We start from the raw sequence: 27,487 nt of genomic DNA, 5'->3' as shown, positions 1-27,487 counted from the left end.
ATCTGTTGAGTCAGAGTATAAAAAGAGTAAACAATATTGAACACAATTTATATGTTTCATGAACAACAGACGAATTAATATTTCAAAGTTTGCCCGGCAGTTTTAATCATCATAAGTTTATCGTTTTAGTAACATACAAAGCTTATTCATGTATAAGCACCCTGACAATACAATACAAAATCACAAACAAAACAAAGTAAAGTAGGGAAGAGATACAACCATAGCCCAGAAGGTTTAAAATGGCAAAGCCCACAAACAAGTAAACTAGTGTTCTGTAGTGAGCCAGAAAGCGCAAACTTATACGAGGTTTGTCAAATTGTTTCTTTACTGCAGGACTTTTGCTGTCACTGTATGGTAGCAAGTAAAATCTGCAAAATTTCCCCACAAAATCATGTCGTTGACAAAGAGTGTCAATCTGCTTGCTGTACTTTTTTGTCAAGGCAGTAGAAATTTTATACAAGCTTCTTACAAGCATAGCATTTTCGTAACTCCTTATCGGTTGAAGTTCTGGATCACATTTAGGGTGGACTGGCAGCTTTCTGATATTGTTCATCAATTGGTATTTTCCAAGATCTGTTAGTTGGACCTGACCATTGTCATCAACAACGCAATCAGCAGCATCAGGGCCTAGCGGATTGCTTTTGTCACCAACAGAAGAGGACATACTATCATCAAGTTCAGGTATTGGCAGTTCAAACAAATCTGACAACATTTTCATTGCATCTTGCAACTGTTGAACACATTTCTTCATTGCTCCTTCCTGGCCTGATAAACCACCAACCTCAGCCAAAGAGTCCAATCCAATCCACATCAAAACTTTGCTGCTAAAGTCTGTGTTGCCTTTGTCCATGTTTTTTCTAAGTGTGGCCAGGGCTTGCTGACACACTACCAGAAGCTGTTTGCAAAGATTTGAAAGCTCGTCAGAAAAAAATGCCTGGGTTCTAATGTTCGATATACCCGGGGATGCAATGTAACTACCTGGCATATATTTAAATGATTTGTCAATTTCTCCTTCGGCCTCTTCAATCATCTGCATTAGGTTGGGTTGTGAAAATATCTTTGCAACTCTGTAGAGAAGTAGTGAGTTTGCATGGTTACTCAAATCAGTCCGCAGAAACCGTGCTAAAACATCAGCAAAGAGTTTAGTGTAGAACCGGAGGTTTCTTGAAATGAAGCCATACCATGCATTTGCAATTTCCCTGCTTGAGCTAAGTCTCATATCAGCATTGTTGAAGGGAGCTGACGTGTCAGTGTACCTCCAAGGTTGAATATAACTCAACCAAGTTTCCAATACTATCCTGAAACTGGCACTTAACGGCCAAACTTCAAAACAATACACAAGGAAATCAAACAGTTTTGGTTGCAGACAATTTGAAGTAATCCTCAGCTTAAACTGCTCCATAACAGAATCATTTATGTTGGAATATGACAAAGAAAATGTGTTTGCATTTGAAAAGTGGTGAACATGTTTTACTAATCGCCGAATCGAACCAACCACTTCTTCCGATGGAAGCTTTTGTGATCCTTTCACAATAGACAACCCCAACCAAAACTCAACCAATATCGAAACCAAAATGTCAGAACGCCAAATTTCATTCTGTGTTACTCCCAATGTGTTTGAAGATTTAACAGGAGATTTTCGTAGCATGCCACTCACTGGTGACAACCATGGTGATGATCGTACAGTTGATTCAGTAGAAGTTGATAATTGCAAGGCAGGTGGACATGGTCCATCAAGTGGCAGAAAATATGACATGTAATCGTCCAGTAATGTGCCATAAGCATTGTCATCATTTGTTGTGTTTTGCACATTTCCTAAAAAGGGTTGGTGACTTGCAATCTGCACTGGTGGATTTATAATATATCGAGCAAAATGATAAAAGTAAAATTCGAAAGCAGAAAGTTTAATGCATGTTTGCCCTTTAAACATCATTGATCCGACGGTTACTGGCCATGGACCAAGCAATGTGTTCATTCGTTGTCCAGTCTGCATGGAAGGATCAGCATTTTGGTGATATGAGGGAGGTAACATTGAAATCGGGAATTCATAGCAAGGACCATTAGCATCACTTTGTAGTTTGTGCACCATTCGAAGCATTGCTCCTTGCCTACCAAGAAACTCCTTTACACAATTAAACTCAGTCGGACGAATTCTAGGGTTTATCTGTTGTAGATTCCATCCTGGGCAGGACACTGCAAAGATCTGATGGACAATTGAGCTGAAATATTGGTGCAGAGTTTTTACATTATGTTTCTCAATCAACTTTGTCAGTTCGCTGCATTTATCTACCAGATTAGGTTTCTGCAAAGCTTGTCCAAATCCATTTCCATTTTCAACAGACTGAAACATTGTGACAATTCACACAATAAATTGGAAGCAATTTCCTAAACCTGCAAAACAGAACATTTACAAGTGACCATTGTAACAAGTTTAAATGGATTCAGAAATATCTTACAGCATTTAGTAAACAAAATGGGAAAGTAACTCATGTAACTTGATCAGAGAAATATAATTTGATTTTATGCAGAGGATAAGGCTCAATTTTATACTTTTCCAAATATTTGTTATTTTCAATGGAACAGTACCTTCGTTGTTAGGTGGGAACAAGAAACAGCAACTGACAAATCATCACTAAACAAAAGTTTTGGATCACACTTCACTACTAGAACCAAATACAAAGATATTGCGCAACTTAATAAACACAATAAGACAAGCTTGTTTTTTTCAAGCAAACTAGAACTTGTCAGCCAATGCAATAATCCTCTGTTGGTCACTCTCAGCGGAATCATTGTCATTTCCCATGTTCCCGGCATATTCTCTGATAATGCTTCGGATACTTTTTACTGATCCACCCCTGAGGTTCAGAATCTGCAGAACTCTCTGTTTGACTTGTGGAGTGCCAGACGCACATATGTCCACTATTATATAATCAGTCTGCTGCAGGGTGAAAAGACCAGACTCCAATCGGCGCAAATAAAACTCTTCCTCCAAATCATCCACCTCTTCGCCCTGTTGCTGTAGTCTCGCTTTCTCTATGTCAAGTCGGTTGTCAACTGCCTGAATTCTGTTGTAGTACTTGAAATGCAGTTCAAGCAATCTGTCAACCTTTGCAAAGTCACCTTCAGAAAATTTTGCAATAAGCCTTTGCCTTTGTGATCCTTTAAGATTGTGCAACATGGAGGCGACAATTGACACACTGTGCTCTTCATAATCCTTGGTTGATGATCCAATCTTTTTGTTCTTTTTTGGTGGTCTCATAAATATAGGGAAAAGTGTTCTTAGTCCAAGAATGTCTACAAATTTGGAGCAGTTGTTTGCCCCTTCTTTGCCACTCATAGCATGGTCAAGCACTTTAAGAGCACTGTTGCGGGACATTTTCTTCTCTCTTAACATAAGATTCATAAGTTGCAATCCTTCACCATTTAGAAACCGATCCCGATTAGCAGCTAGCAGCAATGCAGAACACAAGCAGTTAAACAAATTTTCCATGTACTCAATTTCCTCAGCTCCTTTGGGGTCATGCCGTTTAAAGTTAGCCAACTGTTGCAACAAAATGTCTATGCCATCTAGTTCTCCCATCTGTTGTCGATTTTCGTCATGGTCCTGCAGAAGAATTGACAGGATTTCAGAGCTATACAACTTGTTGGAATCAAATGGCATTTTTGCTTTAATCCTTTTTAGAAGCCAAGCAAGCAGTCCTTGTTGTGCAAATGCGGGGCCCAAAGTTGGTTTAACCTCCAACATATTCTCGACAACTGAAAGTGAGTTGTAAACACCATTAGCTTCTTCTTTCACACTTTCATCCAGTCTTTCCAGATTTTGTACCACTAGTGCTCCTGCTTGATCATCCATTAAAGCATCAATAAGAACTTCTGCACCTTCTTCGTTTTCAGTAATTGTGTCAACATCAGTTAATTCCTGCAGCAGATCCACCACTGCTATCGAAATATCGGTGTTAGCGTGGTTTAATAAAGCAAGCAAGGAGCTGACAGAACGTAGCTCAACAAGGTAGTGGTATTGTTCAGGCATCGTAGCCAGGGTTTTCATTTCTGTGATAACATCATTCAAGTCAAGTTCTGATTCCATGAATCTTTCAGGGTTGTCAGGAAACTTTATGCGCATTTCCTGATTTCTAAATACCTTCTTCTCGAATGATAGAATGAGCTTTTTAACCTTCTGATCATCGTACTCCTCGATATCTGCCCCTTCACCTGCCTTCTGCTGGACTTTCTCCTCCCACATTTCCAGGAGTTTCATTTGTCGCTCTTCCTCAGTTTCTTCATTTACGTTTTGCTCCTCTTCTTGTGATGAAGTTGGATTTTCAACAGTTTCAGGCTTTTGATGCCGTACTTTTTTTTCTCCTGGTATTTTCTCAATTTGTAGCCGTCCTTTCTTTTTGTGACGATTCTCCCCCGCCACTTTTTGTTTTGCATTCCCAAAAAATGTGTCCAAGTCCGATTCCATGCTTTTGTCTGCATATTTGTTTTGCTTTTGTACCTTCCTGGGCTTTTCCGGGGCTTCTTCAAGATCTCTCTTAGCATTTACAACTGGCTTAAATGACAACAATTCACCGACGTCCATTTTGATTTTAAAAATTTACTTGTTTATAATTAAACATTAAACTAAAAACAACAATACACAGTGTAAGTGTTACAGCAACGTACAGTAAAGTTGAAAAATAAAAAATAAATGTTACTCTTTTGATTAATAATTATCTTAGATTACTGCTTTTTTGTCTACAAAACAATTCATAGTAATCTCCACAAATGTTTTTTTACAGGAATAAATGTTGACACACATGGCGGGTTTTTGTAACAAGGGAAAGCACCTTGTAATATTGTTTCTGTGTTAATGTAAAAGGGATTATCTGCAACGTATTCCTTTGATTGTAAGCCCCACGCTGGGATGTTGTAAGATACTTGATTCATAATGCATCTTTCTGTTATTACATATTATACCTATCTGTCCTTATATTTTAGTCACGTTGATAACTGTACCCAGTAGAACGTATGTCGACATATAATCTAAACACGCAAAAAAATTTGAACGCGACATAATATCGACAGAGCATTGAAATGTAAGCCGCACAAACAGTAGAGTGAAAAAGTTTTCAAGTCGTGGCTTACAATCGAATAAATACGATATGTTGCTTCCATATTCTTACGATATTTATTCTTATTTGGACCCGTTAGATGGGGTCCTAGAGCTCCGTATGCTATCACATAATAAGCACCAAGCCTAAAGACAGGCCTCACGAGAGAGGGCGCAGTTGGTTCCCATAAGAGTAAAGGTCTTGCTATGAATATCAAAGTTTAAAACTGAAAACGACAACTGCGCATAAATCTTCTGTTTGTTGATTGCCTAGGGGTGGTCCTAAATACCGTATTGTACCGCATGGAATACCGCTTCGAATACTGTATGGTGTGTGAAATGTGAGAATACAAGCCCCAACAAGAGTAAATTAGACCAGAATCCAGATTTTAATTACAACCCCCAATAGCTCTAACCGTCAGCGCTTTCAAAAGTCAACAAAATTATAATTGTCGTAAAAGCATATTCACGTCCTTTACAACTTCCTGCCGTGTGATAACATGCGGTCACATGCGGTTTACCAAGCGGTATCATACGGTGTTTAGTACAACCCATTTGCCGTTATAAAACCATCAATGGGTGACGCTGTTCGGAAGGGGCAATATAACAGGTTTTGCGTCAGCGCATTTTTTCTCATCTGACAAGCTTAACGACCTGTTGAATATTCTCGCACACCAAACATTAATAAAATTTAACATTTTTTGTTTTGTCTGTTGCGAAAATTTCGGTTGAAAACACCGGGCACATAACGAGCGTTAATGTTCAAAGTCTAATAAACTTATACCTAAACATTTCAAAATTGGGGTGATTTTTAGATTCCAAATAAAGTAAGGAAAACAAATATATTATTACCCTACTACTTTTATTACTCCAACTCAAAACAATGCATTTGTAGTTATTTGTAGAAGCTCGTAAAACTGGTTTGCTATAGTATCACTTTCCTTTGCAAATTAATGTACCTTATAACGTTAACAGTTAGTGACAAGCTGCATTTAAATATCTGATGTAGTAAACCAGAAAAGGTCGTTATTATTGGTCGAAAAATATGAAAAGGATGTTTGAGTCCGAATCTTATTGCAGCAGAAACACTGATTGACACCAGCTCATAATTTTGCAGCCTCTTTCCGCAAAAATCGTGATCGTTCAAAAGTCAGGGGTCACGAAACGCCTAAGTTGGCTGACCTGCTATGATAGTTATGCGCCCGGATTAACCTTCGGTTTCTCTTTCAATCTTACGAATTCGAAACCGGCAATGAAGGTCCCAGTGTCGGTGAGTCACGTGACTGAGTTTAATTAGTGCTCACGTAAGTAGATTATCGAGTTAGCGATTTTGGCGCGATCTGCTCGGTAAATGTCAGCGAATGGTGAAATACCGCATGTCACGTAAGCACCGAACATTGGTGACTAACCTGGCGGTGTTCAATGTTATCAGTCATACAACATGCGTGACTCAACGCAGAGGAATGTGTCAGCTTGCAAACCGAAGTTGACCGTCGCATTTTGTGAAAACAAACACAGACACAACGCTGTCTTTGCCGGTCAGGACGCCGGTTCGACCACATCATCCAGCCGTAAATGACGCATGACGCATTACCACGTAATGCTCTAGTTCTAAATGCTGTTACAGACATTATTTTTCACTTGTACTATCTTGCGGGTGGCCAAGGTGTAATCAATGCTCTGCTGGTTTGGTCGAAACGTCACTTAATAATAGATACAAAAGTTTCAACACTTTTGTTTTTTGCAGCAATTGCCAAACTCCGATGGTCTCCAGCTTGCACCTTATGCACGATTTAATTCTTTCAGTAATCTTAGATTTTGGAAATTTAAATGTGAAACTCGAAACAGGTTTGCTTCGTTGGCAAAAACCTGAAAAACATCGTACAAAAGTGGGATTAGGTTTGCCATGTTTTGCTGTAAATGAATTACTGGCGAAACTACATCTCACATCAAACGAACTCCAGAACCCAGAGTGTTTTGCCTGTCATAGATTAACAAGTTATAAAATGCCGGTAATCGCATCATATTCTGCTTTTCATGCACAAATGAATTTAATTAAGTGAGAATTTAATGGTTTAGGTTAATAAAGTGCGGATTTGCGTTCTCTTAACAAGGAGCGCACCTCACGACTGCAAAACCGCCAAGAATGGAGGGATATTTCATAACGTAACTAAGTAGCTGCCAAATGGTTTACAGCAGGGCTTCCCAAACTGGGGGTCGCGACCCCGGAAGGGGTCGCTTAACAAACTTGAGGGGTCGCAGAGAGCTGTACCAATTTTGCAGAAAGTACTCTATACACTGGCCTTGACCTTTGTATAACGTCACAATGTCATTTTTGTACAAGTAACGTCGGTTTTACGTCGGATTTTAGCGCAACGCGCATGTAGTGACGCCATTAATCGAACAAATGTCGTTTGAAACAAATGCAACATAAAGATGACATATACGTAGTTACAGACTAGCGTTTAAGTATTGTGTGGCGCAATAACTTTCTCTGGTAAAAATATATAATAAATTTACGATTTCTCAACAGTGTTTAATGTCCGTTTGCAAAGCACTGCAACGGCCTAAACTTGGTCCAAGGTGATAAGTGCCTATTTGCAAAACAATGTGACAGAAACTAAAGGCTAAAGCACGTACAAGGTATCGGTGTTTGGACGTGTAAAGTAGTAGACTCCGAGTACCGGTGGGTTGTTTTTAGTTTTCGCTCGAATTAGTCGTTATTATAAATACAACAAATGTATTTTTTGCATTGTTTATCATATTATCCGTGAAAGGTCGCGGAAAATTTAAAGAGATTATAAAAGGGGTCGCGATCAAAAAAGTTTGGGAAGCCCTGGTTTACAGTGTGTAAGAAAACATTGCAACATAATTTTGCTTGCGGCGGCCACGTGTCTGACATCGCTCCAGTTTAAGCATTCCAAGTTTACAACTGCTGACTTAATTACTCGGTTTTGGCTCAACGCTGAGTTCACCAGACACGAGCATACTTATGACGTCATACGCTTTCGTCACGTTTCGGGGAAAATCGGCTAAATTTTGGCGATTAATTGGTTTGAGGCGGCCTGGGGTGTTTGTAGTGACAGTGATACTTGCGACGACATCGGGACTTTCAGGGCATGACCCAATACTCTTCCAACCAACCTCCAAATAATCACGATAATCCGACCGTGGACGATACTTGACACGATCTTTCGCGGAAGGAAAAAGTCAAAAAAAAATTTAAATCGTTTTTTTCAGGAGCGAAAACTTCTCGTCACTACGTATGACGTTATCTTCGTCACCATTCAACTTAACCCATGAACCCTTAGGTGCCTGTGAAAAAATCGAACTATAAATTATAAAGACACTTTTGTCTGCAACTTTTAAGCATTTTTAAGGCTAGTTTTATATTAGTCCTAACATTTCATGGATTTTCGCAGTGTGTTTCCTATGGGCTTATTCAGCTATTGGTAAAAAAATTAAATACCATGAATAAAAAAGGTTTAAGAAACACAAAGCTAAACCGATTTAGGTGACAAAGATTGGATGATTTTGTGAATGGCTACATAATAGTCAATATGTTATGGTGCTATTAAGTAACAGTGTATTGATGCATGCCGTAAATATGAACAGATTTCTCCGATTCTAAAAATTTAAAAAACATTCGAAGCTCACCAGTTTCAGACAGCAACCATTTTGTACGTGATAACCTGTGTTTGATATATTGCGCTTTTTCATACTTAACCAGTTCAAAAATAATTAGTTTTCGTTTTTATATGTTGGCATTTAAAAACAGTTGATGTGGTTGAAAAAATATAAGATGAACAATTAGTGTTAAACACAAAGATAACGGACAAATTTCACTTGATTTGCGGTTCAATTTTCATGGAAGACCCAACCAATCCTGTCGGAATTTCGATAGTCCGTTTGTCAGGCTGCAATTATATTCTAACTATAGCTGAGCGCGGTATAATTATTCCAAAAATAGTAACAGACTTAATTGCTCTGTGTCAATTACTGAGGTTTCTTCACCAGGTCAACTTTGCCCAGTTACGCGAAATGATTGCCGGAGAAACTTAACATCTTAACCACAGGCTTAACCGGCGCATGCGGCATTTGTTTTTGCAGCGAAACAGAGATGAATTTCTCGGTTAAAATTGCCTGGGCTTTCAACCTTTGTTATAGTTTGCTCGTTGACTATTAATAACTGTAAAAAATTTGCTAAAATGACTTTGATTCGTTAATTAATAGAACGGAAAAACGTCCAACAAAAAAAGTAAAAACCCTCGCAGCAAATTATTTTGTGCGATAACAACTTCATGTGGGCAATAATAATTAAATCAATGAAGTTGTAAATGTCAGTTTTATGTTAAACCAATTGACGTTGAAGAACAGTTTTGTTTAAAATCACACAAAATGACGTTATTCCGGTGAGTGAGAGTTTTTCAACGTTACAAAGCAACAAACGCTCGACCCCAATCAGTAACACGGAGCGTACTTAATATTTTGACTTAATGTTAAACTGGCAGTTGTCGCGTAAGCAGATATGATGATGAACTGAAGGACCCACAAACTCTGTTTGTTGTTTTTGTTGCGGTTTGGTATTATTTCCTGCAGAAGCTTATGTTGGGAAAGACTCCACCAAAAAAATAGTCCGTTTGAATTGAAAATATCAGACTTTGAATTGGAACAGATGGCACGGAAGTAAAATAACACGAGTGGCAAGTTTTAAGTTTCGCGGAAAATCGTGTTTGTTAACCCTGCATTGAACTCTGAAGCGTGCGCGAGTCTGTTTGCTGGCGGAGCGACGAAAACACACGACCTGTGAAGCCATCACTGTGAGGTATAGGCTGGTAACAAGCAAACACTCGGTCGGATTACAACCTCACATGCAAGTCGGCGAAGTTTTGCTGCAAACCCGACCTAAACATCGTCGGATGGTAAGCCTCTGCTCATCCGACATAATCTTCAACTTGGCAGCGTAAATTAATGTTCTCCACCGCATTTCGAATTAATATCTGTCGCTGAGTGTTTGTTTGTAATCCCACGATTACAAGCTTGCAAGCTGTTCGACTGGAAAAATAAATGTGAATCGATATATCATGAAGTGACGCAATTGATGACTAAGTTTTAGAAGGTTTTTAATTTCTGAATTAAGTTTCTGCATATGCTCGACTCCAAGTTGCAAAAACGTAATCATTTTGTAATTCAACACAAACAGTATTGTTATTACCATTGCAAGGTAAGTAGAAGCCTTTAGCACCACCTTGGAAAAGAACAAATGATTCAATGACAAATTTGTTATTAAATGCTATTTTTTCAGTTCGGCGTCCTTTGTAAGGAACGAAGGGCTGATTAACATTTTTTAATTGTTTTCATTGAAAAAATAAACCCGGCTTCTCGTTAATACAAGTTTAACACAAAGTTTAAGAATTTTGAATAAATAGACCGTTTTGCCAGCGGCAATATGCTAAAGTTTGTGTGCACCTAACATGCAAATCGAAACAAGACAGCAGACGTTTGCCTTGCGGGGAAAACGGTTACCAGGGAAAGGTTATTGCCGGTGTTTATTTGTGATCGCGAGTCAAAACCGCTGATCTACTGATTCTATTCAAAAACAATAATCTTTTAAACATTCTGGACTTAATTTTGCTCAATTGATGCCGGTGTAAACTGCAGCATCGATTTGCAACATGGGCGCGGTGGTTGTCTTACAAACAATGTTATATGTCAATCAAAATATTGGGAAAGGTCATCAAGGTTCAGATCCGGCACGACTGAGGTTTACCGAGCGAACGCCACTGTTTCTTTGCGGCCTGAGCATATTTGGCATTAAACACCTGCAAGAGACAAACATTGATGCAATGAAATTTGACATGATGGGTGGCAGCAACAACATACATATTGAAGCAATGTGAAATTTAGGTTTGACGAAGTCGCATTCTCGGGGTTGAATCACGCAGTTTGACCCCAAAACAAGATCAGCGTGTTCTAGTCTCTAATCCCCGCTGACTTTTCATTCTGCGGGAAACGTGATCTGATATAAAAACTGACCGCTCCCAGCTGGCTGGCAGATCGCTCGGGACCATGCAGCGGTAACTTCACGGTTAGAACACATGCTATAGTGCTGATACGACCAAACAAAATTTGAAGAACACTTTGCATTGACTTAATACGGGGATAGAAGATTGTATTGTTGCATCCGCTATATTGTTGGCAGGGTTTATATTTGTGGCGTATTGTTGCAAGTTTGTTTGTTTTTCAAAACAAGTTTGCCGTTAGAACAGTCGAGAAACGTTGTCAATTTTAGCACGCTGTTTTTCATGCTGCAACTTCTAGCAACCCAAAACAGTTAGAAAGCGAAATCGGACTCTGGCGAAAACTCAGTTGAATCTGTCTTATTCAGATAGAGAAGGGTGTGCAAACTTTGTCACTGTGGGGTCAAACACAATTACCACAATTAATTCGTGAGCCGCACCTTTATATAACACAAGGTGATTTTACTTTGTTGCATACCAAATATGCCACGTTTGATTCTAGCAGCATTATTGTCAGGTAGCAAATAACAGCATCGGGCGCATTAATCTGCTTAAAAATATATAATATTTGAACTTGTTTGCCAGTACATTTGAAATCCAAGCGTCTCTGCGGCCGCACAACCTTTAATCAACCGGCCGAACCCGCGGGCCGCAGGTTGCATACCCCTGACTCAGAGGTGCCTGAGTTAGATCATATTAATTGGTTTATTGCTGGTACAAATGATTTTATTTTTTTAGGTCCAAGATATTTTTGTCACTTGAAGTTTTAAGACAACAGTTATGCCACAGCAAAACGATACATGCTTGCGTTCTCTCTCTGATATGCACCGTACCTTCGCGACAGCAAAAGTGATGGAGCTTTGCAAAAACAAAAACACACCAGGTTCTGTTAATGAAAGACGAACATCAGATTGCCCGAGAGCATGCAAGAAGCAGCAGGGCGCTTTTCCGCGGCGTTCCTGCATCAAGAAACATACAATGCTGGTTTTGTTTTGTTTGTTCGTTTTGCTCGCGTTCGGTGAATGTCAGAACAGGAGACGGGTGAATTTCTGCGGGAGACAACTGGTGGAAAAACTCCTGAAACATTGCTACCCACGTGGAATCCATGGCAAGTAGCCTCTTATGTTGCGAGTTGGTGTTTTTTTCTGCAACGTATAGTTGTGATTTTGCTAAACAAACTTGTTTGTAGCCTAATAAAAACAAACTATTCACAATTAATTTCGAAGCCTAAACGGGAAATTTTTGGCAGGTTCTACTCGTCATATACTGGAATCAAAATATGGGAGCCGTCAGCGGTACACGCGAAGTCTCGTTCGGCAATGTTGCAGAGAAATTTGTACGCCGGAAAAATTAGAAAGGTAACAACTTTTAAGACGTTTTTGTATCTCGTTACAAATAACAAGATTCAATGATTCGAATCCGTCTTTTGCAATGTGATTTCTAGTTTTTGTTATTCCAGTTGTTTAAGTTGCGGCCATTTTGTTTGTCTTTACGCAAACATTTTTGCGCAGATACTGCGAACGAAGTCCGAGAGAAAACAGATTTACCAGCGGAATTCGACGAAAACTCCGCTTGACCACTGTGGTAGGTTTAACTTTGTCCCAATACAAGATTACAAACATAAAAACTATGGTTTTGTTGCTAATTTTGCGATGTCGGGAGATTATTAGTTTGTTTATTTTGTTCAGGAAACAAGCTCGACTTTTTCCACGCAACCTACAGTTACGTCACCAATTGCCATGACAACATTACGTACCACTACGTCACTGCATTTCATCCGAGCGATTTACCAGGAGGATATCAATGAGGCGAGCGCGGTTTTGTACCCGGCACTGGCGGATAAAGTCGCCCCGGTGAAGCTCAACGTTTCGGTGAAGGATCCCCGGCGTTTGGTGCCGATTCCCGGCGAAAATTTTCCCGGGCCCGAGCTCCGTAAAGGATCGAGAGAAGCAAGTGGAAGCCAACACGACAGCGGATACTTACAAGCCAGGCTGATATCCGAAAGAGACGCGGCGGGTTATGCGAGGGACAAATATGCGTAGGCAGAAGTTTCCGGTCGCCAATTCATTCGCCTTTATACGCGATTATTTCCAAAATATCGCTTCTGTTTATCCAGAATATTTTACGCCGCAAAATCCGATGAGACATCTATGAATTCGTGCCGAACGCGATTGTTTCCACACAGGGTATTGTTTTGTTACCTTCCATGCACGTACACACTCCCCCGCTAAAGGCCTATCTCTATATTTATTGCTTCTTAAAATTCTAGCGACGCAAAGCTTGAAATTCCCATTATACGTGAAGTTATGGCTGCGATCATCTTGACAACAAAATTAGATCCGGATAAATAGTGCCCGATAGTACGGGATCAAAGTTTCGCCGTGCGTATTTGCCAGCGCTGCTGCAGTTTATCAACAGCAATCTTAAAACTGGCAAAATATTGACATAAGCAGCACAAAATTTGACCTTTAACCTGACCTTTGCGATCCTAATCATAGACTACAACGCCCCTTCTGTGTTACTCTTTATTGGATTATAAAGGCTTTGCGGCGTTTTAGCAGATCATGCGTCAATTCCCAGCTAACCAAAGCCATTAGGCAAATTTCATGAGATTTTGAAAGCTGACTGTGTCGAGGTGAACCAGGGTTTGTTCGAAAGGCGGAGGTCGACCAAACAAGCTCCAACGCAGCCAGGCCACATCGAGAAAAATATTTTGCATGTAAGATTGCGGTGACGATAAAATATTGCTCGGGAGATAACGCGATAAAATTCGATGTAACTCTGAAACCGTTAAATTATTGTGGAAACCGGATACAGACAATAACTCGTTGTTGAAACTTTGCCAGGCTGTGTGCCCTCAAATTACTTTCATTTTTGTATTGTTTCGTTTTGTTGCTTATACCAGCCCAGTTTTATTTGCACGTTCTCACCAATAAATCAAAACCAACAATTTGCTGATGAAGCACTTTGTTTATTTATAACGTCTAAACCAGGGGTGGGTAACCTGCGGCCCGCGGGCCGCATGCGGCCCTTCATTAAAGGTTGTGGGGCCCGCAGAGACGCTTGCAATTCAAATGTACTGGCAAACGAGTCCAATTATTACATATTTTTGAGCTGATTAATGCACCTGATGGTAGTTTTCTGCGATCTGGCAAAATGTGGCTAGAATCAAATACGAATTATACTTGTAGTTAAGCATATTTGGTAAGAAACAAAGCAAAATCACTTTGTGTTGTGCACATGTGCGGCCCGCGATCCAATTTTCACATTTATAATTGGCCCTACAGTAACAAAGGTTGCCCACCCCTGGTCTAAACAAACAAACTTTCGAGCTGAAATTCATAGCACCAGAATATGTTTGTTCAAAAATGCAAGCAAACTTCTATGATCACCAGGCACAGTAATGGTTAGATTTATACCATCACGTAACAAAACACATCGTTATGCTGTCTATTATAAATGTTCCAACTTTTTCGCTCTGATTTTAAATTAGTTTTGCGTTGATTAATCAATTCAGAGCAATGCATGTCCCTAAACACTACTTAATTTAAAAACCAAACACTTAAAAACAAACACAAAATTATAAGGGCTATAATGACTTTTCACCGTCTTACTCTGTCTGCCAACTGAGACCAAAAACAATGTATATTTTAACATTGTCAACCGCACATGGGGAGACCACACAAAGTGTACATTGATCAAAGCAGAAAATTTGTAACATATAATTTAGTGGATTAAACCACTGCCTTCTGTTTAAAATCCGAAGATCTTATCTGAGCTGAGGTCCCTTGAAGTAGTTTATCTCTTCAAGTGAAACAAACAAAGTATTACCTGCGTGGAGATGAGTTTTAGTGATAGTGGAGACCCTTATTAAAATGTTGAGCAACAGCACAGTTGCGGATGACTAATAGACATCATCTGTTGCTGAACGGTCGTATTTAACACAACCGTATATGGCGGGTTAAACAGCGTTTAAATTTGCCGCAAGTAAATAGCGATTTATTTTGTTGTTCCGCCATATTTAGTTGCAGCACTTGGTAAACACACTTGGACAATAAAATTTAAAGCAATGCTCCTGAACCATCCGCTTCATTTTCAGGAAATTGTGAGGGAAAGAAAGCTAATTTCCCTAAAACAAATTTGATTGTTGGTAAGTTATACTGAATCATTACGTTTGTTTGTTGGTCACGTGACCAAACTGAGAACTGCGTTTAATAGCGCCTATGGTTAACAACTATAAAGTCCCAAGAGCGAGTATTTTTATCCGAGTCATTCAAAATGAATCCAAGTCACCTGCGAATTGTTTTTACTTGTCATATCCCGTGTCGAGTCAAGTATATTAAAAATCTGAAAGACTGTTGCTGCTAACTTTAAGGTAAATGCAACATTGCAAAGCCCGTGGCCCTTAACATTAACATCAGCAATCTTTAAAACCGCACGTAAAACTTTCCCACGTAAATGTTCCACTATGTCAATCCTCATTGGGCGCCCCTGGAAATTTTCCCGACTTCACCCGGTTAAAGTTTATCACTGATTGGTCCACTGATCGGAAAATTATTTGTTTATTCGATCTCTTCCTCATTTTCACCGCGTCATGCTGGAACGCAGACGCCTCAGCCAAACTTCCAAGAAATAAAAGTTCACGTGGTTCAGTGAATTTCACGATGCGTGGTTTGCTTATAGGAGGTTTGAAATAGCAAACACGTGCTAAACAGAAACTGATTAGGGTTCGTACAATGGAGGGTCCTGGGTTCAAACCCCGTGGGAAACAAGCTCTTGTTTCCATCTAGCAAGGTTGTAACACTTCCACACTTATTCGCCGAGACAAAGTTGTAGTGATCAAATTATTTATTCTTTGTTCGTAAGCAGACTATGATAATCTGTTTTATACTGAATATAAAGCTGTGCTTTTACAGAAATCCTCCGAACCAACGTGTGCAGTTATTTTCATTTCTTGCTTAGAACTGAGGATGCCATTAAATCGACGAAATTGCAAAACGAAAAACACAGACTGGTTTAAGACTCTACTGGAAACTTCAGTTTGGTGTTTAACTGAAAATATTATTCCGTTTTTATACGTTAATCTTATGGGCCGTGGCTATTGTCCAACTGTGTAACTCTGTATAAAACATAAGGGGACATAAGAATTGCAGAGTTGATGTAACATTCAGCAAAAATCCGAAACATTTCAGAAACCCGTGCAGTTTTGTGATTGGTCCGAGCGCAAGCATTGTTACGCGACAATTTAGCTTTGCCTTTGCAAAATAGCTGCAGAAAGTGTTTGTGAGCGACCGCAACAACCCCTAGAGCTAAACACTACACGGCAAAGCTGAACAGGCCAGCAGGCAGGTAGCAGAAGTTTATTGACAAAACAATAGACAACATGGAAAAGATGGAATGAATGAATGAATAGGGCCTTGCAATATGACGTGGAAACAGATAAACCGGATGCCGAAAACATGTTACGTCAGGGATGTTTAAAGTGCGACCCGTGGGCCAAATGTGACAGCATTTCAGGTGGCCCGCAGCCGTTGTTTTAAATTTTGTTGCGTATGTCCCGCCATAATTTTACGTTTTGGGTTGTGGGACTTGCGACTTGACGCAAGATTTTTTCATGTAACTTTTTTACCGGTAAAATAAAAGTTTCATTGTCTTTTCATCTTTCTTGTTGTTCACATTGTGGAGCAGACAAGCAAGATACAGATCATGACCATCTTGTCCCAAAATGCCCCTAAAGTAAATTACAAGGTGGATATCGGACAGTATAAATGCGATACAGCATTCAGCGATGGTTCAAAAACATACCCGATCACATCTAAGGTTTGGAGACGTGGAAATCATACGACAATATGTAAAAATATATATTATTCACATCAGTTTAATCGCCTAATTTCTGTTTATTAGTCAGGCAATAATCAAAATATTTGCTAAAATATCAATAAATTAATGGTCGTTTGGTAATTGTCTATTCTTACAGTAAGTTTATTCTTGCCTCTCTGTCAGCTAATGGCACAATATTAAATCGGAAGCAATAACATGCATGATCATCAACTTATTTGTGTGGATTCCAAAACCAACCTTATTAAATACTCAAACCAAGTTATGACATGCCAAATTGTGCAAATACGCATTAAGCAAACAAAAAAAGTCAAACATGACGAAGATTGCTGTTTAACTGTGTGGCTAGTTGACCTTTTCTTTTTTTGAAGATTGTCATTTGAGTTTCTTCCAAAGACACAAAGTCCTTGTATCAACTATGCAATAGCTCCGAAAGGATGGAAAAGATTCCAATGCTTCATTAGTTTCCATTAAATCAAAGTCACTGGACATCGGGGTCTTAAATTTATCTGATCGCATAGTTGTCTTGGTTTCAAGTTTAATTACAAACGTATATTGAAGCATGGGCACAAAGTGTTACTGTTTTGAAAACATTACCAGGCTACAAGCTATAGTTAGATCCTAATTTGAAAACATAAAACTCTAACTAAAATGGTGATGATCGTTTTCATATCTAGTCAGAAAAACTGGACAATATATCATACATTGCCACATCTGACAATCACAACACGCACAGATTTTTGTTAAATCCCCTCCATACTTACGTTATCACAATGTTTTTGTTTCATTTCAAACAAACAACGAAATCAATAAAATATTTATGCAAGTGCTTTAACATTTCACATAGCTGATTGGACGTTCAATATGCTTCATTTGGACGATTAGACATTTTATCCTCTGCACATTTGACCTGCACAATTTCGAAAATTTGCGCACAATCACGCATACACATTTTCATAGTGCAACAAAAACGAATACATAGTACAATGCACGACCAATTGCAGTAGGTTCTGAAAAACCACAAACAGAAGTTGGGTAAACGGATTAAAAAGGGGCAATTTTTCGTTTTCTGTTAGCATTAGGAGGTGAAGTCTTGCTGCTTTGGGCAGGCTCGACGCGTCACTGCTGATCAGGTGTTTTGCACTTTGCTTAGCGGTGATGTAGAGCTTTCGATGCGCAAGTACCATCGCCTCCTGGTAAGCTAAGGACCAGCTCCGACGAGGGAGGGCGCACTGCTGGGGCTATTTGCTCCAGCGTTGCTCCCTCTCTTGTTGAAGAAACCGCCGCCTTGTGGGATGCTTTTGCTCCCGCATCGGCTGGCGTTGGGCGGGCTCGGTTTGGAAAAAACCTTGAGCTCTTTTCGACCCGTCACGTCGCTCGTCTTGCTCCTCCCACTCCTCCTCTGGGGCAAGGGAGTCGCGAGGTTGCTGGAAGTTGATGCCTTTGCCAGGCCAATTGCATTTTTGAGTGTTTGTGGTGACAAAGTGTCGCGCAAGCGGTTGGTCGTCGACGTCCAGCCAATGCTTTCACCGATGTTCAGGGCTCAAACCAAGGCCGGACGTCGAGGAACTCTTCCATTTGTTGGGCTTCCTTGGTCGCGACTTGTGCTTGGGTGTTAAGTCGTCTTGACCGATGACGCCGCAAACGAAAGAACCAATGCCCGCTAGACGGTCGTGTGGGGACGATGTCTAATTGTGGCGACGGTTTTGCGTTGAGCGTGCAACAGCGCGCGCCCGCGCAATGGCGACATCTCGTCGTCGTTACACTGCCACTTATGCCACGTCGATACATTTCTCGTTTCCATTCATTTTCTGATGAATCAAAACGTTTTATGTACGACCAATTGCAGTAGGGTCTGAAAAACCACAAACAGAAGTTGGGTAGAAGGATTGAAAAGGAGCAATTTTTCGTTTTCTGTTAGTTTTAGGAGGTGAAGTCTTGCTGCTTCAGGCAGGCTCGACGCGTCACTGCTGATCAGGTGCTTTGCTCTTTGCTTAGCGGTGACGTAGAGCTTTCGATGCGCAAGTACCATCGCCTCCTGATAAGCTAAGGACCAGCTCCGCTCCTCATGGACGAGGGAGGGCGCAATGCTGGGGCTATTTGCTGGTGCTTGTCTCGATGTGGGAAACGAGATATCGCTTGTTCGTCATTATATGCTTAAATGGGCATGGTCACGTGGGTGTAGGGAAATTTGCTCACCAATATTTTCACGTAAATCTGTTAACCACCGATATTCTGATGCAAGCATGTTTCGTTTCTAATATGTGCCTACTAATATACCGAAATTAATCTTATGGTTAACATTAAATGTGATGACCTACTTTAGTTTAATGGCAGTCAGATTTTCGTGTAAATATACATATGTTGTTTATTGCAGATCGGCTATTTCGAAAACTGTCGACAAGCATGCTATAAAAACCAAAGATGTTTCGATATTTGTGGTTTAATGGCGTAATTACAACGTTAAATAAATTTGCAATGACATCAGCATGTTACAAAACATAAAATGTGTAATAACACTATGTTTCAAGCTTCATCGGTTTGTATTAAACCCTCTGTCTGTCTTTACATTTATTATATAGAAGTTACGAATGTCACTGTGATAAGGACTTCACCATAGTATTAACAGTTACATCAGAAGTCGAAGGTTTCGTAAAACAGACAAATCAACATATTAGAGCGGAGAATGATGCTTTGACTAAGTTATTTTCGAATCATTTTCTATAGGAACGCAAACCAAAAAGAACAACATCAAATAAGGGTTAAATGGTGCGAAAGTCGAATAAAAAACATAATGCTAAATCTCTTCAAATGTTAATAAGGCACAGAGGTTTCGAACCTAGTTTTATCAAATTTATGAGATTGTACGGTTATTTTGAATCACGACAATTTCGAAAGAAAATAAGTCAAAAAAGGTGAAAACATTTCAAAATAAAACATAAACCTAGCCAACTGTAAACGTATAGATTTTTGTCGAGGTTTCATTTTAAAGCATGGCAAGAAACAAGAAAAGAAAATACACAACGGCGCAATTTAAACGATGTTACGTATAGGTATGTGTCAAAACGAAAATGTTGGGTCTTTCACCTAATTGAGTCCGTTATTAGTATGTAATGGTTGTTAGTTAATTGTTTGTCGCACTGTAAATACATGACAGGCAGATTAAGGCTACAAATGTCGCAAGTTCACATAGCTAATCAGTGGGCCTGATTATTAGACAAGGGCAAATAATGAAACTCAAACACGGCCTTCCGTCTCAAACTGGTGGGCTTGCTTCGTAACTGTTGGGTTAATTTGTCTGTTTCTTTCTGCGAAGATTTCTTTCTTGTCGTCTTACAGCATACTTCCCTTAAAAATAACAAATACAAGTCAGAAAAGCATCATGTCAGTATTTAGGGCGGTTGACATAACATATAAACAACGATAGTAGAAGTATATGTAGGAATGTATAAAAAACAAACAAGCAAAGTGGGAGCAAAACACTACTAGCTTCCTACGTTTCTGTTACTGAAGATGTCAAAAGTGTTAAGCTAAATAAATTATTGCGCATACTCGATTTTTCCTTTATGCCTTTCACAAACTATTGATAACACTAGTCCCGTTTCATTAACCGGATAAGGTTCGTGATTCTATCGAAACTTGGTTTGAAATTATGCCTTCACGGATCTAGGGGATCCATTATTGTGTTATGGGCCAGGCTAAGATGAACATATTCATATGTTGATATGTCAGCCCTGAAGCGCAGACCAGCGATCACGGCATGCTTATCGATAAATCACAGTACGCCAGGCCTATTACAGGCGTTATACCGAATCAGTCCGACTCCCAAGCATTCCCACATGGCAAGGCACAGACTAGAAAGATCTAGCCTGCGGTGGGATTCGAACCCACGACAGGAGTCTTTCCAGGGCTCGCGCTACCAACTGAGCTACACAGGCTCAGTGGAGAATCCGCCGAAAGTCGAATCACAGGCACCGTTGCCTGCCTCGTATGCTGCACATGTCAGCTCCATATGGTGGTGAATGCTTGGTGACCGGCTGATTCGGTATGGCGCCTTCAATGGGCCTGGCGTACTGTGATTTACAGATGAGTGTGCCGTGATCGCTGGTCTGCATAGACGCTTCAGGGCTGATCCCAGTTATGAATTTATGTTCATCTTACCTGATACTGGTCAATCTGGCGATCCCCTACTACGAAGCTGACATGAAGCACCGTGGGCCAGGCTAGTTATTGTTATGAAGTTATAAATCAGTGTCTGCGGAAAATCGAGCTGTTCGCTTACCGAGTCTCTGTACGAAGTTTTCAGCTTTTGCTTCCTTCTAACTTTCACAGGAATGTTGTTAACATTACGTCACCGAGTCTGGAGAAGAATGACGTCACTGCACAGGAAGGCATAGTTTTGTCTACCAAAGAAAAGAATAGATTGAAATTTCATTGAATAACGAATGAAAAATGAGGTTTGTGGATATACGTTTACTTGTTATGCTGTTTATTAGACGTTAGAAAATAATTGAACAGAGAAATATCTTGGAAGCCTAGATTTTAATTTAAAGTTTAATCATGTAATGGGAACGAAATTATTTTGCACTGATTAAAAACGCGCAAATCTATGGAAATTTTGTTGCTTTGTTTTAGTTATTTACATTTATAATTAACAGTCGATTATGATTGGCCAGAAACACAAATAAACTAATAGGAATAAACAGCTTACCTGGATCCCACTGTTGCTTTTCCAGGTTCAGGTTCGGTGAAACTATGCTGACGTCACTTGACTGACATGTTGGTGACGTCAGTCGCTCGGATAATTGCCCGGAAGAGACCGGATGCCAAAACATCAACGAGCAGCTCTGAAACTGAACTAAAAACACAAATGACAAGTTCAAATGTGTCCTACTTAGTTTGTAAACAAAACATTATCCCTGACGCTGTTAATTGTATGGCACAAATTATGTCGCTGTTGCGCGTTTACAAAGTTGTGTCGACGGTAAGCAGGCATTTCATCCCATGAGTGCAGTGTTTGTCCACGATCGTATAACAAGTTGTGAGTGAAAATTAATGCAAATGTACTGTACAAAACAGTAATAAGTGGTATTTTCAAGATTTTTGGTTATTTAGCTTTTAATGCTGGTAATTTCATATCGCGAAATTAGTGTTAAAGCCACTGGCATTTTTTATGTTCAGACACGGGAAAGAAACTAGAACAGGGGTGGGCAAACTACGGCCCGCAGGCCGCATGTGGCCCGGCAAAGGAGTTCATGCGGCCCGCCAAATGTTGGGAAATTTTAAAGAGAAAGTTACCGAGCAACGCTGAATAGTATTATAACCACAGGCGTAGTTTTAAATATCGGGGGTGTTTACGTGCATTAGCCTGCTGTTTCTGCCACGTTATCATGCAAATATTCACTTGAAACAATTTCCTCGTTCGATAAAAGTAAAAGCTATTCACGTTTTCAAATACAGCCCACTTTGTACTGTTGACGCCAAAACTTTGGTCACATTGGATCAAGTTTAGGTCGTTGCAGTACATTGCAAACGGACATTAAACATGGGTTTAGAATCATTAACACACACCACGACACTTAAGATGGATACTAAAAGCGGCTCGCTTTGTTTAATGTTGGCGCAAGGAATTTATTAACAAAAAACGTGGTGCAGCCTATGTTGCAACAAATGCTTGTTTATTTTTGAACAATTACAATTGTAGCGTTTCAACCAATGTTTGTGCAAACAAAGTGACAACAAACGTATTTACACATAGCTGAAAATATACTATGTTAATATTTAGAGCTAAATCAGGGGTGCACAACCTGCGGCCGTACGGCCACATGCGGCCGCGGAGACGAGTTTGTGCGGCCGTGACCATGTATGTTAAAATACATGTACTGGCTGTCGTGACGTAACAAAAACTATTTTGCCTAGTATTTTGATTTTCAAACTGCTAAAAACGGATTTCGTGAGACTGAAAAAAAGATTACCATCCTAAGAAGCACATGCGCCAGGCTTTTTATCCGCTTGTTGTCTGCATACATTGCAAAAAATCAGACACGGCAATCGCCACAATACCGATTATGACGTCTTAAACGGTTAGCTCCGTTCAGTTAAACTTATGCAATCTGACCATTTTAAGCGGCTTTGTATGGTATATACATGAATTAAACCCACTTCTTTACACCAGTTATTAAAAAAAAAACAAGCAAGCAATTGGGGGGCCGTTGGTGAAATACTATGCGGCCCCCTGAGATTAAGAACTTTTGAATGCGGCCCTTGCGCTGAAAAGTTTGCCCACCCCTGAACTAGAATACAAACTTTTCGTCGCCGGAATAAAATTTTAGATTGACGTTGATGAGAATTATGCAATCTATCCACTGTATTCTGGAAAAACAAAATAAATTGCTTCTTCCATCAGTACAAACGTAAAATGCACCACTATAACCTGTAGAAACATTAAAAATAACCCTAAAACCTGTAGACACAAAAGTTAACTCCAAAAACCTGTAAAAACACAAAAAATTACTGTAAAATTTGTTAAAACACAAAAATTACCCCCTAAAACCTATAGAAACATAAAAAAATTGACCCTAAAAGCTGTAGAAACATTAAAATTAACCCTGAAACCTGTAGAAACATAAAAAAATTGACCCTAAAAGCTGTAGAAACATTAAAATTAACCCTGAAACCTGTAGAAACATAAAAAATAACATAAAAATCAACCCTAAAACATGCAGAAATATAAAAATTAACAATAGAACCTGTAGAAATATTAAAACGTATGAGCAAAGTACAAAATAAAGGTTAGTTTCTGCAAAAACAAAAAAATCCTGCTAAAACAAAAGAGAATGTGGTAATAAAGCTTTAAAGAACGAGCAAATTAGTTTTAGATGATTCGAAATACAATTACCTTAATTTATGCATCATGGAAAGTGGAATGGATTCAAATTTTGTTTCCCATAAATCAGCTTTGACTTCCAAATACATTTTTGTGAAATTAATCAATACATACAGAAATGAACCTGAAAAACACAAGACAAAGATGAGAAGTAAAATGAAATACATAGGTTAAAAACTTCAAATATTCCGACAATTTAAAGTAATTAAACAATTCCAGTTGAAAACGCTGCCAGCCTGACATGAATTAATGACTAACTTCTGTCTCAGCTGCAAGAATTTCAAACACTAAAATCTGACGATGGCGGTCCACGTGGTTACCCATGTGAGTTACGATCGAGCAATAAATGAACACAAAACTCAACACCCTGCCGGCTGATGTAAAATGGCACAACGCCCCCCGAGAACTGGACTTACTAAAATGGAATCGAAAGGATAGAAAAGAGTAGTTTAGACGATTCTGTTGATGAAAGCGTGAAAACGACAGAACACGAATACTCAACACGACAAATTTTGTTAATTAATTCTGTTTAAAATAACAAATATATTTGCTTGAGTAAAGGCGGCTATAGGTTTTTGCAAGTTCTTACAAACAACGAGTATTTTATCTGGCACCATACCACTTGAACGACCTATTTGTTAAATATAGGGATTTAAGTTGGTAAAATGTTATAAAAATTGCGGTTTAGAAATAGCTAACGTTGTGTTTAGGCCACTAAATGCGAAACACAAGTGTTGAAACGTTCGTCTGCTTCGGAATTCGCCGCCTTATGACCTGTAAAGTATAAAGTGGAACCGCCATCGTCCCTGCGCAGCCAACGTAAAAGTACACACAGCGAATAAAGCCTGCCTCAACGGACTGGCCTGCCTGTCTGACCAAAATACAACCGTCGCAAAGTTAGCCTATAAAAAGTAGAAAGTGAGTCTGCCGCGTTTTTTCAGCCAACAAACACGTCCAGGTAAAGTTAGGAAACGATACCCGTTCATGAAAGGCGGCCGAGTCGACCAGGATTGCGGAATCAATAAGAATTAAGTTAGCCTAAATCCACGAAAATAAGAAAAAAGGGCGTGACCAGCGAAGTGGGCAAATTAAAATTTAGTTTAGTGCGTTAAACTGTGATAATTTGAAAATTCCAACGTGTGACTTCAACGTAAAAAGCGATATGCTTTATATTTCAAACGTTCGGCAAGCGCTTATGCCTTATGTTAAATGACTTGTGGTATTTTAGCATCTCAGTGCTTGATACCCAAAGCCCCATTCTTTTCATATGGAAAGAGAAAGAGACCCGGATGTACAAGCAAAAGACATAAAAAGCTGGTCACCACCCGAAATCCACAACATCCCTAATTTTACAGTTAGGACAGGCGCAAAAGTTTGTTTTAAAGGAACAGTGACGTTTACAGCGTATAACTCAACAGTATCGCGTCACTGCCCTTGCCCTTCGAGTCCCCCCGCAAGGACCCAAATGAATTACGCAACCGCTGGGCTGGGGGAAAAAAATTAACAACAGTTTGCGCCCTACCAGGGTGGCTCACGAAACGTTTCGGGCAAAATGCAAAGCCGGTCTCCTCTGGTCCACGAGCCTGGACCTTCATTGGAAATAGCGGTGTCCCTACTCGGTATCGTCTACCCCGCGGCCAGCGCATGCGGTGGAGGCCATGCCAAGACCGTGTTTCTATGCGTACCTTAGTTTAGCTAAGGCCATTTAGCAACGCGCCACACCTAGCTAAAAATCGTACTAAGCTAAGACCCTATGTGGCGCGCGAATCCCAAACGTACCCCACCTATGTTACCTAGCCTAACCTTAGTTGACGAGTGCCACTCTAGTTTTATCCCTAGCGCCAACTTGCTGACATAGTAGCACTCCTGCAGACTTGGACCCTTCTTTGACCACCGAGGAAGACTTTCTTCACGAGTCAACCTCGGCAAAGAATAGGTCACTCACCTTAGCGCCAGTTAGCCTAAGTTAAAGGCCTAAACGATTCCGCAATCCCGGTTGACGCACGATAGACTCGAGTTACTAACAAATAAATATTTGAAGTTGAGGAATGTTGGTCGAAGGATGATCAAAGCTCGAAGCAATCTCCCAGAACGTGTAAAGTCGAATCTGAAACAAATATATCCCTGTTAAAATTGGATCCAAATCGGTTTAAATTTGCTTCACGGTGAAACAAATTAAGCATGCTAACTATGGTCTCTCTTCTACAGATAAGTGACGTCACATTATACTAATTTATTACGTAACGCAGTTAGTGACGATTACGATGTGCTCAAAGTATAAAAAAGTAATCTAAAAATCTGGATTTAATTTCTTTAACGCCTTATCTTCACTAGGTTTTGACAGGTGATGTGAATTACAGTTTTATTTCCGGTAAATTCATCCAATCGGAAGATGGAATTGTCTATGTTGGGAGTCGGCAACCCTTGCCACGCGAGGTGGTTTTTCATGGCACGCCAACCGATTTGCGTGTTTATATTGAAGTAACAATTTAACCTGTTACACTGCTTGTTTTTAGTTTTTATCATGCCATTGTCTTAAAACCAGCCTTACATGCACAAAACACTCTGCTTTCCCTTTATTATTGATTTCCACTGGTACGAAACAATATTATTTAAAAAAACGTTGGCACACGACGTCATGAACACATGGAAACAACAAGTAAATTGGCAAGCCTTGCTTAAAAGGTTGCCGACCCCTGGTCTATGTGATGTGTTCGGTCATAACAATTTCTTTTTATTATCATGCGTTAGAAGTATTTAGTTTTGTTCAACTATAGTAATGTGGCAACTTGTTTTAGCAGTTATATGCATGAAAACTGTGTTCATTATGCAGCTATTCACAGGGATTTGTTAAGTTATAAATAATTGAAACTTTAATTACCTTGTGCTGCAGCACTTTGGTTGGTTAAAGGCGATTTGGGGTGGAATTTTGCACCAGCAATCAATTACTCTGTAAAATAAAGTAACATATTAAATAAGCTGCATAACACAATGTAAATAGCATACAAAATAATAAGAGAACAAACTACCCAGTTTAACTGTACACTTCTCGTTTTAAAAGTCTTGCACTTGCGCCAAAACAACACGCGCGACGCGATTTCCAGAAGCAAAAAGCGCCTTTGTTACGTCACTAAACGCGTGCAGCAGACCTTGTGGCGTGGAACGCTGCTTTACAAGGCGATGGTTTATTATAACTTACTACACTAAAAGTTGCTCTACGATGAACTGTTTACTTACTTTTGATTGCTCGGTGCTTGAGGTAACTTAACGAAGTTGTGATCGTTTGTTTGTTGTGAAAAACTGCAAAGAATTATAAAGTTAAAAAAGTCTTACCGAAAAGAAGTTTAAGATACAATCAAGCTACAGTATATTTTTTTCATTGAAATACATTTGAAAGTCTCAAAAACAACCATACAGCTCGCTGCAGTAATCTTATTGTACCGATCACTTATCATAAAGTTGATTTTTATAATATTGTTTTCCTTTATGAATTGTATCAAAAAAATGTATGCAATGAAGATAATCTACAAATTGATATCATTGTTTTTACCACCATAAACACGTTCTTACCTTAATTTCGTTGCTTTCCCACCTCCTTCCACCACGAGAACTTATTCGAAATGACCAAGATCAATTCACCTTGATCAGCTG

The 27,487-nt window shown here is 39.5% G+C and overlaps 3 protein-coding genes and 1 long non-coding RNA gene across 5 annotated transcripts; 1 reads left to right on the top strand and 3 right to left on the bottom strand.

Annotated features, from left to right (window-relative positions):
- Window position 1: 1 nt before the first annotated feature.
- On the bottom strand, window positions 2-2,411 carry LOC145238735 (sphingomyelin phosphodiesterase 4-like). Its single transcript, XM_080101986.1, has one exon. It carries the CDS (start codon window positions 2,348-2,350, stop codon window positions 143-145), a length of 2,208 nt encoding a protein of 735 aa, XP_079958112.1. The 5' UTR covers window positions 2,351-2,411; the 3' UTR covers window positions 2-142.
- Window positions 2,392-4,645, bottom strand: LOC145238736 (beta-catenin-like protein 1). Its single transcript, XM_080101987.1, has one exon. It carries the CDS (start codon window positions 4,580-4,582, stop codon window positions 2,735-2,737), a length of 1,848 nt encoding a protein of 615 aa, XP_079958113.1. The 5' UTR covers window positions 4,583-4,645; the 3' UTR covers window positions 2,392-2,734.
- Window positions 4,646-12,134: 7,489 nt separating this feature from the next.
- On the top strand, window positions 12,135-14,050 carry LOC145237667 (uncharacterized). The gene is made up of 4 exons (XM_080100613.1): window positions 12,135-12,243; window positions 12,362-12,470; window positions 12,624-12,696; window positions 12,801-14,050. The coding sequence occupies exons 1-4, from the start codon at window positions 12,135-12,137 to the stop codon at window positions 13,152-13,154; spliced, it is 645 nt and encodes a 214-aa protein (XP_079956739.1). The 3' UTR covers window positions 13,155-14,050.
- Window positions 14,051-19,377: 5,327 nt separating this feature from the next.
- LOC145239399 (uncharacterized) lies at window positions 19,378-27,467 on the bottom strand. 2 transcript variants are annotated; one of them, XR_013862301.1, is made up of 9 exons: window positions 27,407-27,467; window positions 27,074-27,136; window positions 26,718-26,786; window positions 25,782-25,943; window positions 23,849-23,960; window positions 23,257-23,322; window positions 21,662-21,808; window positions 21,233-21,353; window positions 19,378-20,298 (listed from the first exon to the last, which is right to left on the bottom strand). It is a non-coding gene; the product is annotated as an uncharacterized LOC145239399 (long non-coding RNA). The 2 variants fall into 2 exon arrangements; XR_013862300.1 differs by having other exon boundaries at window positions 25,862-25,943.
- Between the last annotated feature and the right edge of the window lie 20 nt (window positions 27,468-27,487).

This window comes from Phallusia mammillata, chromosome 7 (assembly GCF_965637545.1).
Source record: "Phallusia mammillata chromosome 7, kaPhaMamm4.hap1.1, whole genome shotgun sequence".
NCBI lineage: Eukaryota > Metazoa > Chordata > Ascidiacea > Phlebobranchia > Ascidiidae > Phallusia > Phallusia mammillata.
This window is presented reverse-complemented; position numbering and strand designations above follow the sequence as displayed.